The following is a 14,246-nucleotide window of genomic DNA, read 5'->3' on the forward strand; positions in this document are numbered from 1 at the left end:
CCAGATACCATTTCGCAGATACCATCTGCAAGTCTATCGATGGTACTATCGATAGTACTTTTATCGATGGTGCTTTTAAAAATGTCATTTAGAATTTTTATGAACTAAATTGGTGCTCGGATACAACGATCTGTTATTAGGCCCTGCTTCTGAGGGACACCTAACTGCCTACAATGAGCTCGAAACAGTGCATGTCGCTGCAGCTGGCAGACCCGCTGCTGGCAAAGCTGACCAACGAGTCTTGGGAAATCCGGATGCGCGCCCTGGAGCAGGTGGAGACGCGCTTCATACGCTGCCTGAGTTTGGGCGAGCCACTGCAGTTCAAGCCGGTGTTACTCCTAAAGCAGCTAATTCGCTGGTTCGCACTTCCCCCGTTGGCCACAGACCGTGTGCTGACCATGATGTTGGAGCTGCTGCGATCCGAGTACGCTGATGCGGTGATTCGTAAGATTCCTCAATCGCGTTTAGAGACTGAACTGTCGAAAGTGCGGCGAATCCTGGGTTCTGAGGAATCGAAACGTGTGATGGATCTTATGGAAGACCTAGAGCTGCAGGTGAAAGATTTGTACGATCCTGAACGAGAGAACGCTGAAAACGCTCGATTTTCGGTATGTACCGTAGATCTGACTAGCGCCGGATCAGAGGCAAGCAGCAGCAGCAGCAGCAGGATAAGCCAACTAGAAGATAGTTTTACGCCGGAGGACTATGAGCCTGCTTGGTCGCAGCCTAGCATGGACGACATTGCAAGCATGAAGAGTATGCTCGATATGCCGAATAGTGACACTGAACCAGACAGCATTGATGTGCAAGCCAAAGTTACCCACTTGGCCATTCGGATAAAAGATTACCCAGCGGAGTATTTACTTCAGACGCCCTTTATCTTTCTGCACTTGGTTCGGCTTCAGAGATACGCTGTCGCCAGCATAGGTCACATTAATAGAGCGCTGGTCGCCTGCCTGAAGCAGTTCCAAAGGCGCCTTCAAGTTCGCCACAAAACCCTCAGCTATGCCGCTAGCCTGGACCCCCCCGGAAATCAGGGAAAACAGCTAAAGATGGAGAGTGCTTTGAGAGTGCTGATGGACAGCTGCTTAAAAATACTTAACTTGATGCTTTTCCACTCTACCACTCACAACTGGCACACATTGGAGCTGTGTGATGAGGCTATTCACACCCATAGCTTCCTAAAAAGCAAGTTATCTCCTTTGGCCACGGAACGCTTGGCCCATATGGTTAAGAAACTGATTTCATATTGTAATACTGTTGAGGGCAATGATATGTCAAAGCTGATGGAAACTCTGACGATTCCCCGACTTCAGTCGCTTATTTGTAATGACCTCATACAGGACACATTGGAGCTGAATCTCAAGTACGACCAAGACATCAATCGTGATTATTCTAGATCTCTAGTCCAGCCTATTGTTCTGGACAGTTCATATCTGTCGTGCGTACCAAATCGCATGAAGTCGCTGAGCGACTTGATTTGCAAACTCTCCGCAGAGCCAACTTTGTCAGAGCAGAAATTGCTTCGCCTTAAGCGCGCCTACAGCGTAGCTTTGAACCAAATGATTCCTAAGACGCGTATGGGAGCGGTGCAATTAATAAATTCGCACAAACAAATTTGCCTAGTGGTCAATCAGATGGGCAGCGAGACGCTGGTGAAGCTGCTGTTCGACGCCATTCTCGAATGTACGCCGCTTTATGTGAGCAATGAAAAGCTGCGACAGGAAGCCGATTCTTTGCTATACAATCTGCTGGATATACAGGATCAGCACCTTCGTGAATATGTGTACCGACTTATGCCGCGGCCTATTGTTTCACATTTCCACTCATTCACGAACAAAACCGCATACATGCCAGGGTGCAGCAACTTGGACCTGGCCCGCCATCACATTTTCGGACTGCCATTGAGTTCTAAAGTGCTTCGCAAGCTGATTCTCGACAGCTGGGATCCTAATGCACCGGACCAGATTGCGCAGTGGTGCATTGATTACCTAACCATGTTTCTGAAGCTTCACTGCGTACTGCCAGATGCTGACTTCCACAAAATGTTCCAGGTCGTTCTCCCCGTACTGTCTCTGATGGTCTGTAGGTCAATAACCAACAGTCAGCTTCACAAGATACTGTGGCAGTTGTTCGAGCCGGATGTCACGTGCCTGGAGCCACCCATAATGCTGCGTGGATACGTCTGCTACTTGTACCACTCGGATCCGAAGATTCGAAAAGATGCTACCGCTAAGCTTGCTTACCTACTGCAGTATCAAGACCACATGAAAAAATACAGGCCAGCCATGGACGAGCTTCCCAACGAGCTTTTCATCCACGGACTCCAACTTAATGAAACGGCAGTCGACTATGGTAGCATTTTTACGGAACGTACCTCGGAATCATTTCAGGGACAACGAAGTCTAGATGCTCTGCTCCGCCTGTTGCAAACTAAAGATTTAAAGCCGTCCATTCGAAAGTCTACTTTTGCCCAATTAAATGTGCTGTTGCTAAACTGGAAAGCCTGCGAGGACTTCTCAACTCGTGAAGCGGGCTATCCCCTAATTCTTGAAGCCTTGCACAATGCTTTGAGGAAGGAGAGCTCTGGCGATCCTGCGGACATTCTGCTGCCTGTCGTTAGTATCCTGATGAAGTTGATGTTTCAAAGTCCGCGATTTCGCAGGGATCTTGCTGGAACCTATGAGGTCTATGTTTGCCTGTTAAGGGCCCTGCTTTTGCTTCCCCACGATACGCAGTTGCGCCGCGACGGAAGTGTTTGCCTCTTCCAAATGCTTTGGTTCGAAAACATCAATGCTTCAGAGGAAAAACTAATATTGGATGTAGACTTGACCACAATAAAGGTGCCTATAACCTACGAAATGGATCTCACATTGAAGCCTACACTAGTGGCTGAGGGAATATCTCTGGAAGAGCAGTTGCAGGAGTCCTATTTTAATGGCGACAGTTTCCGAGCCGCCCTCCACTGGCGTTTATTTGCAGCGCTTCGTATATGCCAAAGCCCATCGAACATCAACCAGGATGCTATGCAGCATCTTGACATACGCAATTCATTGAAGATCAAAACGAGCGATGTGGCCCTGGTGAAGGCAACCCAGCTGGATAGTCAGCTGCGTAACCATCTAACCATCGCTAGCAATTGCAGCAGCCACAAGGACTTGGAGAAAATCTTGTCAGAACTTCAGCTTTTCCTAGTCTTCATGCGAAATGAGGTGCCACCGTCGGAAGGTACTGCTATTTGGCAGTTGATCCACAAGTATATGCGTTCGGTTCCGGGCAATGAGGCCGATTGCGATTTGTACAAGTCTGTGCTGAGTCTTTGCCTAAGTTGCCTGAGGCTTAAAATGCCCCAGGTAATAAGCGGTTTGAGCAAGGTCGTCGAATCGGATCCTCATCACAGCACCTTGCTGCTCCTGCAAAACCGCTCCATCTCGCTGGATTTGTTGGACCTCATCAGCCAATGTTTTTGTCACCTGATTGCCGCCCAGGACGACACCGTAGAAACAAACTGGCATGGAAAACTTTTCATGCAACTGATCGGGGAAGCCCGCGCTCATTTTGATCTTCGCCAGCTACAACATGTGCGTTGCTTTCTACGCATTCTGGGGCGGCTTAGTGAACGGAAACTGCGCTTTAGTGAAGCTCAACTTATGGTAAGTGCCAGGTTTTGAACCTTTTCTATTAACACATTAACATATCAATTTCAGGACTATTGCGAGACCTTCATACAGCTCTCGAGCGATTTGCGGACTTCAACTCAAACGGGAGCACAGTGGCAGCGGGACTGTTTGAAAGTCATTTGCCAATTGCAGACACAGATTGAACGACTTCCAGGCGGGCAACAGGCAGTTGTCAATGATAAGGGATTGACCTTCAAGGTGCTGCGATACCTTTTGGGCATGTGTGGCCACAGTGACTGTGAGGTGCGTGCCCTTTCTTGGGTGGTAATGGCCAATTGGATCACGGCCCGTTCTGTCGAAATAACCGACGTTCTGCCCCGTCTTAACTATTTGCCCGGTGGGTTGCCTGCATGTTGCTTGACCACACTTTTGGACATTCATGAAGTAATGCTTGTAAGACAGCTTTCTGGTCGCGTCTTTATCCTGTTAATGCCGCTCATTGGGGCAGATGCTTGTATCGAGTTGCTGCGCATTCATGACTTCCACAAGGATGCCCACTTGGCGCTAAAGGCCTTACACGTGAGTAAATCGATAGAAACAAAGCTGGAGGGCCCACAACACTCGTGCGAAATACTTAGTTGCTATGTTGGCATTTGCTCTCAGCTAGTTGTAATGCGTCCGGAGTGGTGTGCGACGTTGTGCGAGCTTAGTTTCATGAACTGCCTAAGTGATATCATGAAGATACCGCCGCCACCGCCGCCTAAAACCCACTCCAAGGCGTATTTAGAGCTGTGCATTGGGAAAATATGCGAGCTGTACGCCTTGTGCTATCGTGATAATTTTGAGTTCCTGAAGCGGACCATCTGCCGGGACAGTGTGTTGCTGCAATGCTTCCTTGCGCTTATTAACAACGTCCTAGATTTGGAATTACCGGAAACCATGATAATTCATCTATTCAAGTTGTTTCTCGTGTTTTGCAAGGATTCAAACGCCTATGAATTTTTATGTGAGCAGTTCGCTGTACAGGAGCCCCTGTTTTTGGACTTCTTTCTTTATGGACTGCATTTGTCCTACAAGGACACGCCGTTGCAACGCTATACGCTGTCATCCCTGTCCATGGTTTTCATAAAGACACAAAATGCTCCGGAAAAGACGAGGCTGCTTAAGAGTTTGGAACTCTATGTTCTGCCACTGGATGACCTTGAACCGAGTGATGAAGAGGAGAGTGGTTCGCATGGGACGGAAAAGGCTGTAAATACTATAAGTAAGCAACTTATATCGGTGTGTATGCAAAGTCCACCATCGAAGGGGGATACAGATGCTCAATGTCCCAAATCCCCAACATCCTCGAAGATTACCAATGCTGTAGTATTGATTTACCGCCGTCTGGATCGTCTTTTTGAACTTTACTATCCACCAAAGTTGTTTAACTTCCTGCATCCTCCCAGCGCTGGTCATGTTCAGATTTGCGAGACCCTCGGCGGATTATTAAAAATCTCGCCTTGGGCTGTTCATGCAGCTAGACAGCTGAAGCTGCTGGACCGTGTCCTTAATATATTGGACACTTTCCTTAGCGACACAAACATTGGAAACGCCTGTACCTACGTAAAGCGTGTGGGGGCCCATAAGTCGAGAGACATACTGAGTAATCTTCTGGTGCTCTTTAATATGTTGGCCCAATGGCACAGCTCTCATCATGCCGTGATAACTCAGCCCACATTGGCTGTGACAACTGTGAAACTTCTTATCCGCATGTGGCCCTGGTTATCGCACTCAGCTCCTTTAAAAAAGTTGACCGTCCAGCTGGCCATGTTCCTCTCAGAGCATTCTTTCGAAATTTGCAAGCAGATATCGCTCGTTCACTCCGGCCAATCGCATTCCCTGCTCCAGCTAATGGCTCGCGTGGCTGACCACGAAACGACTAGGAAGGAGACCTCTCATAGTGCGGGTAACCAATGTGTGGTGCCCGCATTGCGCGTGATGATCAACTGTTGCTCCAGCGCAGAGGGTCGATTGAGCTTAAGTAAGATGCATGTACTGGATATGTTCGACACAATTCTTCCATCAAACGCTTCTACCATCAACTCTTTAAACGTAGCCAAAGGTTTGAAACCCTTGGTTTTTAACGCTTGGCTGGGGTTTTGGGAGGTGTATTCCCGTTATGACGTAGGAGCCAAGGTGTGTCACCTTCATTCGCTTATTACCGCTGTTAGATATTCAACGCCACTACACTACATGAGAATTCTGTGCCTCCGCATTCTCCGCAACATGTGCTTCTTCTCTGGAAATCGAACTCAACTTGTGGAGGCGTCAGATTTTATTAACTTACTTCGTGATATTATAAACCAACCTGTTAGAGATCTGGACGGAATCGGGGACTCAAAGTCCCATTTGAGCTCGTTGGAGGAGCACCGTCTATCTGTGCTAATGGTGTGGAAACTATTTTGCTTCGGAGCCAAATATAGAGGAATGCTGCGAGGAACTAAACTGCTAAAAATACTGACCGGCCTGCGACTACAGTTGACAGTTTTGAAATCCGAGAAACCGGATCGATACTCAGACATTCCATATGCAGAAGACGTCGCCGGACTGCTGAAAAACATCTATGAGTCCCTGCAACAGTAATCGGCGCATTGTTGTCCACAAAACTGACCAAGTACAAACCGTAGGTTAGTGTAGATGTAACAAAATGTTGATTTTCATATGTCTTTTGTAAATGGACTTGTAATGTAATCATTAAATCATGTACTTACCGGATAAATAATTGATACACTCATGTTAACCTTAGAAAATCTTAAAGAATTCAAACTTAAATTTGCTACATACCATAAATCGTAACAATAAATAATTTATTCTGCATAATTTTTTCGTTCATATTTTATCGACATTGAACCACCTTCGTGCTCGTTTAATGCCAATATTAGCTCATAATGGCCTTAATAGGATGCCGTACTGAAGTAGCTCAAGATGATATGGGAGGCTTTGGGACGTAAAGATAAGATTTAGTTTTCGAACGAAATCCAGCCACTCAGCAATGGAGCGTGCCGACAACAGTTTATCAGAGCATTTTTTGAGGGGATATAAAGATAAAGATTCGATTAATTCGCTGTTATTTAGATATAAAATAGGCAAATACAACCACAACTAAATGGAAAGTTGGGTTTTTAGTCATGTTAGTATTGAGCGGTATATTGCATGCGCGAAAACATTAATCTTTATGGGATACAAAGTGCGAATCACTGCTGATAATATCCGTCTAGCTCCAACTTAAGGTGCCTTGGGCGCTGTTGGGACAACGTTTTCAGTTCACCGACGACTGGCCAGAGGAACTGTTTAACTGTAGAGCCGTCCGGATACCGCCGAAATGAAATCAAGGATCAAGAATGTGAGTTTGTATTTTCAAAATTAAATTGATTGTCATAAAAATTTTTTTAAGGATTCCGACAACAACGTGTCGGACATGGGTCTGATTAACGTTTTATCGATTCAAAAGCAAAAAAAACGTTTACCCTGGTATTATGCCCCCTCATTTCTGATCCTTTGGGTAGCTCTTTTCTACGCGATCGTGTTCCCTCTCTACCATCGCCTTCCTGATAGTGTTATGATTGCGGATGAGTCTCGAAAGCCAGGAGAATTCGTGGCGGAACGTGCGCAGAGATTGCTGTACAAGTATGATCGAATAGGACCCAAGGTTGTGGGTAGTGTGGCGAACGAGGTGACTACAGTGGCCTTTATTAAGGAAGAAGTGGAAAACATTCGGGCAGCTATGCGCACGGATCTCTACGATTTGGAATTGGATGTTCAGCAACCGTCTGGAGCTTATATGCACTGGCAAATGGTGAACATGTACCAGGGAGTTCAGAATGTGGCCGTAAAGTTAAGTAGCAAGAGTTCCAATAGCTCTTCCTACGTCCTGATGAATAGCCACTTTGATTCCAAGCCAACTAGTCCAGGTAGGTTTTTTCTGAAATAATATTTAAGTAACTACAAATGTATATATTTATTTTTAAGGTTCTGGGGATGATGGGACTATGGTTGTGGTTATGCTAGAGGTATTGCGGCAAATGTCCATTTCGGAAACCGTATTCGAGCATCCTATAGTTTTTCTTTTTAATGGAGCCGAGGAGAATCCCTTGGAGGCCTCTCATGGCTTTATTACACAGCACAAATGGGCCCCAAATTGCAAGTAAGCCGTTATATTCGAATATTTTTGAATGGACCTTATTCCAAAACCATAAAACCCTTAGAGCTCTAATTAACTTGGAAGTAGCCGGTAGTGGAGGGCGTGATCTTCTCTTTCAAAGCGGCCCCAATAATCCATGGCTCATAAAGGTAGGCAATTTATTCCTAGTTAAAAAACCCAAGAACTTCCGCGTACCCGTATGAACATTGTCAATTTATAGGCTTATGATGCCAGTCTTATGATATTTATTTATCGGGTTTTAAACCGATAAGTGCGGCAATTTGATTTTATTTACAAAGTATTTCTAAAAGGCGTGTGACTGATAAGCTTGTGTACCATGTTATAACTCGTTTATAGTCGTATAATAATGTTAATCATTATTACAACCCATTTACAATTTTTTATAGTACTACAACCAAAATGCTAAACATCCGTTTGGCACCACAATGGCCGAGGAGATTTTTCAATCAGGAATCCTTCCCTCTGATTCTGATTTTCGTATATTTCGGGATTATGGACAGCTTCCAGGTGGGTTTTAAAACTTATATACTATTGAACTTTTGAAATTGAACCAATAAGTTAATTTACCTTGCCAGGACTGGACATGGCTCAAATTAGTAATGGTTATGTTTATCACACCATTTTCGATAATGCTCAGGTAATTCCCCTAACTTCCCTCCAAAGTTCTGGTGACAATGCTTTATCTTTGGTACGCGGTTTTGCCAATGCTTATGAAATTAATGAAATTAATAATTCAGAGGTGAGTTTATTTTTTTCTTCTTTAAATTTTAAAACGTTTAATGTGTGTTTTTAGGATTATAGCAAAGGACATGCCGTTTTCTTCGACTTTCTGGGACTCTTCTTTGTGTACTATACAGAAACCACTGGAATTATCCTGAACTGTTGTATTTCTGTGGTCAGTATGATTCTCGTGGGTTGCTCTCTATTAAGAATGGCCCGTGAATCGAATGCATCACTGGGGCAGATATCCACATGGTTCAGCATCATTGTAGGGCTTCATGTCCTAGGAATGCTTCTTTCTCTTGGGTTACCGCTTCTGATGGCCGTCGTATACGATGCTGGAGACCGTTCTTTGACGTATTTCAGTAACAACTGGTTAGTGATTGGATTGTTTGTGGTTCCGGCAATTATAGGTCAGGTTTTACCCTTGACGCTTTATTATACTCTGAAACCGAATGTGAGTTAATCGATAAATTAAACTTCAAAAGGAATAAAATCGAATAATTATTTATATCCCAGGAGAAAATAAGCCATTCTAATCACCTACAAATGAGCCTTCATGCTCACTGCATACTTTTGGCTTTGATTGCCATTGTCCTTACGGCCGTAAGTCTGAGGACACCTTACCTATGTATGATGTCTATGCTTTTCTATGCAGGATCTGTTCTAATCAATCTTCTGAGTACTCTTCATGATCGCGGTAGATAATTGGATTTTAAATTTGAAGAAAGATTATTTTTAAAATATTTTTGTGTCTTTTTAGGTTATCTTTGGGTATTTGCAGTTCAAATCCTGCAATTGATGCCGTTCCTTTACTTCTCCTACCTCTTCTACACATTTCTACAGGTCTTCTTTCCCATGTTAGGCCGCTTTGGCCACGGCACAAATCCAGATCTTCTTATAGGTCTGATATGTGCTTTGGGAACTTTCTTTGCGTTAGGATTTGTGGTAGGATCTTGCGGCTTCCTAATGGTATATTTAAAAAAAATTTATTATTTTAGGCCCCCCTGATTAATATGTTCCGCTGGCCAAAATTAGTATTGCTTGGTTTGGGAGTGGTTACTTTTATTTTTTGCATGATTGCGGTTTCGGATGTGGGATTTCCTTATCGCGCCAAGACCAATGTGATGCGGATTCACTTCGAGGTGCGAGAATCAATAACAATAACCGTAGCGATTTGAAAAAATAAAACAATATTATCTTTTAGCACGTTCGCCGCATCTTCTATGAATACGATGGTTCGGTGAGCCTAAGCGACTCTGGCTACTATTTCGACTTTCAGGATCGTCGGCTCTATTATCCTCTGGAGGACTCCTTGAATCTCACTGGCATGATTAGCACATCGTCGTATTGTGATAAGTATTTGATGTGCGGTATTCCTTGTTTTAACCACCGATGGTGCAAGACCCGAGAGAAAAGCCACTGGCTGCCACGTGAAAAAGAGATAACTATTCCTGGACCAACGTCACTGAAGCTTCTCAGTAAAACCGTTCTGGAGTCGGGAAAAGTGGCGCGTTTTGAATTTGAAATGTCAGGACCTCCACACATGAGCCTGTACATACAGCCACTTGATGGAGTATCTGTGGATGATTGGTCCTTTATACGGAATCAACTTGATGAACCCGAAACGTACTCGGCACCCTATCAAATATTCTTTGCCTATGGAATTGATAACTCTCCTTTGAAATTTCACATTGACCTTGCGGTACGTTCTTCCTAAAAATCTATAAGTATATATTAATGTATATTTTTGGACTAACAGAAATCCTCTGGAGACTTTAATGCACCCACATTCCAGTTGGGGTTTTCTGCTAGTTTTGTCAGCTATGACTACGAACGTGATGCAGCTGGCTTGCAGTTTATAGCTGATTTTCCAGACTTTGCTCACGTCATGGAATGGCCAACTCTCTATGAACGTTATATATTCTAAGCTAATAACAATAGCTTATTTTGTTTGCACCAAACACTTTAATTTAAGACATCCCATTAAAAGCACTGAAAATAAACAATGTACCGCGAGCAGATTAATCACTAGTGGAGGTTTCTTCCGATTATTGGCCTGTTCTAAGATTGTCCGATTAGATTTGGGGGGGGCTAATATCTGATGTGACCCGTAGAGGTAGATTTTAAATAATAAATCTTCCTATCAGAGAACGAGTGGGCACTGCAGCCTATCTTTACTCGCTCGAAAGTGCCACTGACCGATCCGAAGTGGTTCTGCTACAGAGAATTTAGTAGCGAGTCGGTTGGACAACAGTGAGCTTCACCGTTTCGCCCCTCGAGAATCGAAATGGAAACCGCCGACGTTGATAAAGTCAGTATTTTCATACAAACATTACACCAAAGTTAATGAAAATTTTATTTTAGAAAAACTACTCCGATACGGTTCTGTACAATGTCTTGTCGAAAAAGAAGGAATCGCGGAGGAGAATTCCCTGGTATTATGCTCCCTTCTTTCTGCTCATCTGGGTGGTGCTATTCTACGCAATTGTGCTTCCGCTTTTCGGCCGATTACCCGACCGCTTAACCATCGCTGACGAGCCACAAAAGCCCGGCGAGTTTGTGGCGGAGAGAGCGCAAAGGGTGCTTCACCAACTCGATCGTATCGGGCCTAAAGTGGTCGGAAGTAAGGCAAACGAGGTGGAAACGGTTAGTCTGCTCTTGAATGAAGTGTCAAAGATTCGGAATGAAATGCGTGGGGATATCAATGATCTGGAAGTGGATCTGCAGCAGCCAAATGGTATGTTTGTCCTCGGCACAATGACCAGTTTGTATCAGGGCATCCAGAATGTGGTTGTGAAGCTGAGCAGCAAAAGCTCTAATAGCTCAACTTATCTTCTGCTAAATAGTCATTTTGACTCCAAGCCAGGAAGCCCGGGTAAGTAGGGCCAATTAAATATTATTCCAAAAATTTTTACTAAGTCTATATCTTGGTAAGGTGCTGGCGATGATGGCACTATGGTTGTTGTCATGCTGGAAGTGCTGCGTCAAATGTCTATTTCGGAAACCCCCTTTGAACATCCAATAGTTTTTCTATTCAATGGGGCCGAGGAGAATCCCCTGCAAGCTTCTCATGGTTTTATAACTCAGCACAAATGGGCTTCCAATTGCAAGTAAGTTGCAGGAATATTCTCGAATGCAACATTCCTGATTCTGAGAAGAACTCTAGCTGAAAATCTTGTTTATTCTGTTTTCAGAGCAGTCATTAATTTGGAAGTTGGCGGTAGCGGAGGACGTGATATTTTATTTCAGAGTGGACCCAAAAATCCCTGGTTAATAAAGGTAGAGCAAGCATTGAACTATATTATATTTGAGCATATTTTAAAATTAAATTATGTTATATACATTTTAGTACTACAAAAAATATTCAAAGCACCCATTTGCCAGCACATTGGCAGAAGAAATCTTTCAATTTGGAATTCTACCATCCGACACAGATTTTCGAATCTTTCGAGACTTTGGACATATTCCTGGTAAAAGAATCATATGCCCTTCTAGATTTGAAATAATTATTGTTTATTTTAAATTTTAGGACTCGACATAGCGCAATTTAGCAATGGATATGTTTACCATACAGAATTCGATAGGTTCGATGTGATTCCAGGACGTTCTATACAAACCACTGGTGAGAATATCCTTTCTCTTGTTCGAGCTTTATCAAATGCGAAGGAATTGGCCAATTCTGAGGTATACTGTATACTAAAATATGAAATAATTTTGATATTTTGAATATATTTCTTCTATCTTTAAAAGGAAAACAGTGGCGGACATGCTGTATTCTTCGACTTTCTTGGACTGTTTTTCGTTTATTACACGGAGGCAACTGGCTTTTTGTTAAACTGTTCTCTTGCGGGGATCAGCTTTATACTTATAGGCTTTTCCCTTTGGAAAATGGCAACCAAGTCCGAGATTTCGATGGGGCGCATATCGATATGGTTTCTTATTATCCTGGGATTGCATCTTATCGGGTGTCTCGTGGCCATTGCTTTGCCCCTTTTGATGGCTCTTTTGTACGATGTCACTGATCGAACCCTAACCTATTACAGCAACAATTGGCTGGTTATTGGATTATACATCTGTCCAGCTATCATAGGGCTAGTGCTGCCATCTACACTCTACCACACATTTAAGCCAAATGTAAGAAAGAGATAAGGTGCATCTTCAGTTTAATTATGAGTTTGATCGTTATAGGACAAGTTAAATCACTCTTATCAGATCCAGATGGGTTTGCATGCCCATTGTTTGGTGGTGGGATTCCTTGCTATTATTTTGACTACCCTGGGACTACGGTTTCCATACATGTGTATGGTGTCCTTGTTTTTCTATGTGGCGTCCGTACTGGTTAATCTTCTAAGTTCGCTGAGTGATAAAGGTTGGTGTCAAGATGTAGTTTTGATATTTCAGTTATATATTCTTTGATTCTAGGATACTCATGGGTAGTAACCTCGCAATTCATCCAGATTATGCCATTTGTGTACTTTTGCTATATTTTCTACATATTTCTCGTTATTTTCTTTCCCGCAATGGGAAGGAATCGCGATTCGGCCAATCCTGACATGTTAATTGCCTTAGTATGTGCCATTGGGACAATATTTGCATTGGGCTTTGTGGTAAGATAAGGTAAAGTTTTGTACACTATATACACTCAAGATAACGTTTTAGGTTCCTTTGATAAACATGTTCCGGTGGTCCACCGTAATATTGGTTTGCCTGGGCATGGTGACTTTTATTTTTAGCATGATCTCTGTTTCTCAAGTAGGATTCCCCTACCGGCCCAAGACAAGTGTAATGAGGGTAAACTTTTTGGTAAGTTATAAAATGTGTTAAGACATAGGAGGATAAATGAATGCGTTTTATTAAAGGAAACTCGTAGAATCTTTTATGACTACGAGGGTAGGCCCGTGTTAGACGACTCTGGTTATTACATAGACTACCAGGATAGGAGAGCTCTTCGGCCACTTGAGGCGCACGGAATAAATATGACAGGGCTGACTTCTATGGCCACCGATTGCAATCACGAGTACGTGATGTGTGGAATGCCGTGCTTTTGGAGTAGCTGGTGCCGATCCCTGGCCAGCGCTGCCTGGTTGCCCCGGGAATCAGAGGTGATTGTACCCGGAACTTTGGATTTAAAGCTCGTGAGTTCCAGTGTCCTCGAAACGGGAAAGTCAAAGAGATTTGACTTTGTGCTGGCGGGTCCACCACACATGGGACTGTACATTCGTCCCTTGTCTGGGGCTTCTATAGAGGACTGGTCCTTCGTTCGGACAATGCTAGATCAGCCAGAAAAGTACTCGGCGCCCTATCAAATATATTTTTCATACGGTGTTGACTCAACTCCATTTAAATTTCACATCGATTTCGCGGTAAGTTGAATGCTATTTTTAAAGCTATAAATTATCTTTGGAGTTCATAAATTTTAGAACCCCAATGGAGATTTTACGGGGCCCACTTTCGAGTTGGGTGTCGTGGGGCACTACATTAACAAGGATTTCGAGCGAGATGCAACTACAATCCGGTTCATAGACGAATTTCCTGACTTTGTTTACATTATGGAATGGCCATCGCTGTTCAAGCGGTTTATCTTTTAAGATCGTAATCCTTAAGTTAATTTTGATTTGCATCGATTATATGTCTGGCATTCCGAGTTGCGGCGATAAAGTAATCTATTGTGGCAGCGGATGAGAAATAAATATAATCTC

The 14,246-nt window shown here is 43.5% G+C and overlaps 3 protein-coding genes across 4 annotated transcripts; all 3 read left to right on the forward strand.

Moving 5' to 3' along the window:
• Window positions 1-54: 54 nt before the first annotated feature.
• Window positions 55-6,469, forward strand: ana3 (anastral spindle 3). The gene is made up of 2 exons (XM_017253854.3): window positions 55-3,653; window positions 3,708-6,469. The coding sequence occupies exons 1-2, from the start codon at window positions 174-176 to the stop codon at window positions 6,243-6,245; spliced, it is 6,018 nt and encodes a 2,005-aa protein (XP_017109343.2). The 5' UTR covers window positions 55-173; the 3' UTR covers window positions 6,246-6,469.
• Window positions 6,470-6,891: 422 nt separating this feature from the next.
• On the forward strand, window positions 6,892-10,474 carry LOC108133789 (endoplasmic reticulum metallopeptidase 1-like). The gene is made up of 12 exons (XM_017253857.3): window positions 6,892-7,005; window positions 7,057-7,573; window positions 7,632-7,806; window positions 7,868-7,952; window positions 8,211-8,331; window positions 8,400-8,563; window positions 8,618-9,001; window positions 9,064-9,244; window positions 9,308-9,492; window positions 9,546-9,689; window positions 9,752-10,249; window positions 10,307-10,474. The coding sequence occupies exons 1-12, from the start codon at window positions 6,985-6,987 to the stop codon at window positions 10,472-10,474; spliced, it is 2,643 nt and encodes an 880-aa protein (XP_017109346.2). The 5' UTR covers window positions 6,892-6,984.
• A 289-nt stretch (window positions 10,475-10,763) lies between these two features.
• Window positions 10,764-14,137, forward strand: LOC108133788 (endoplasmic reticulum metallopeptidase 1). Of its 2 annotated transcripts, none has more exons than XM_017253856.3 (12): window positions 10,764-10,858; window positions 10,912-11,422; window positions 11,483-11,657; window positions 11,742-11,826; window positions 11,897-12,017; window positions 12,077-12,231; window positions 12,298-12,681; window positions 12,736-12,916; window positions 12,970-13,154; window positions 13,207-13,350; window positions 13,407-13,910; window positions 13,968-14,137. In XM_017253856.3, the coding sequence occupies exons 1-12, from the start codon at window positions 10,835-10,837 to the stop codon at window positions 14,133-14,135; spliced, it is 2,637 nt and encodes an 878-aa protein (XP_017109345.2). In that variant the 5' UTR covers window positions 10,764-10,834; the 3' UTR covers window positions 14,136-14,137. The 2 variants fall into 2 exon arrangements, with proteins under 2 accessions (XP_017109345.2, XP_070134839.1); XM_070278738.1 differs by having other exon boundaries at window positions 13,407-13,914; window positions 13,968-14,120.
• Window positions 14,138-14,246: the final 109 nt, after the last annotated feature.

The sequence above is a fragment of the Drosophila bipectinata genome, chromosome 2R (genome assembly GCF_030179905.1).
Source record: "Drosophila bipectinata strain 14024-0381.07 chromosome 2R, DbipHiC1v2, whole genome shotgun sequence".
Lineage (NCBI taxonomy): Eukaryota > Metazoa > Arthropoda > Insecta > Diptera > Drosophilidae > Drosophila > Drosophila bipectinata.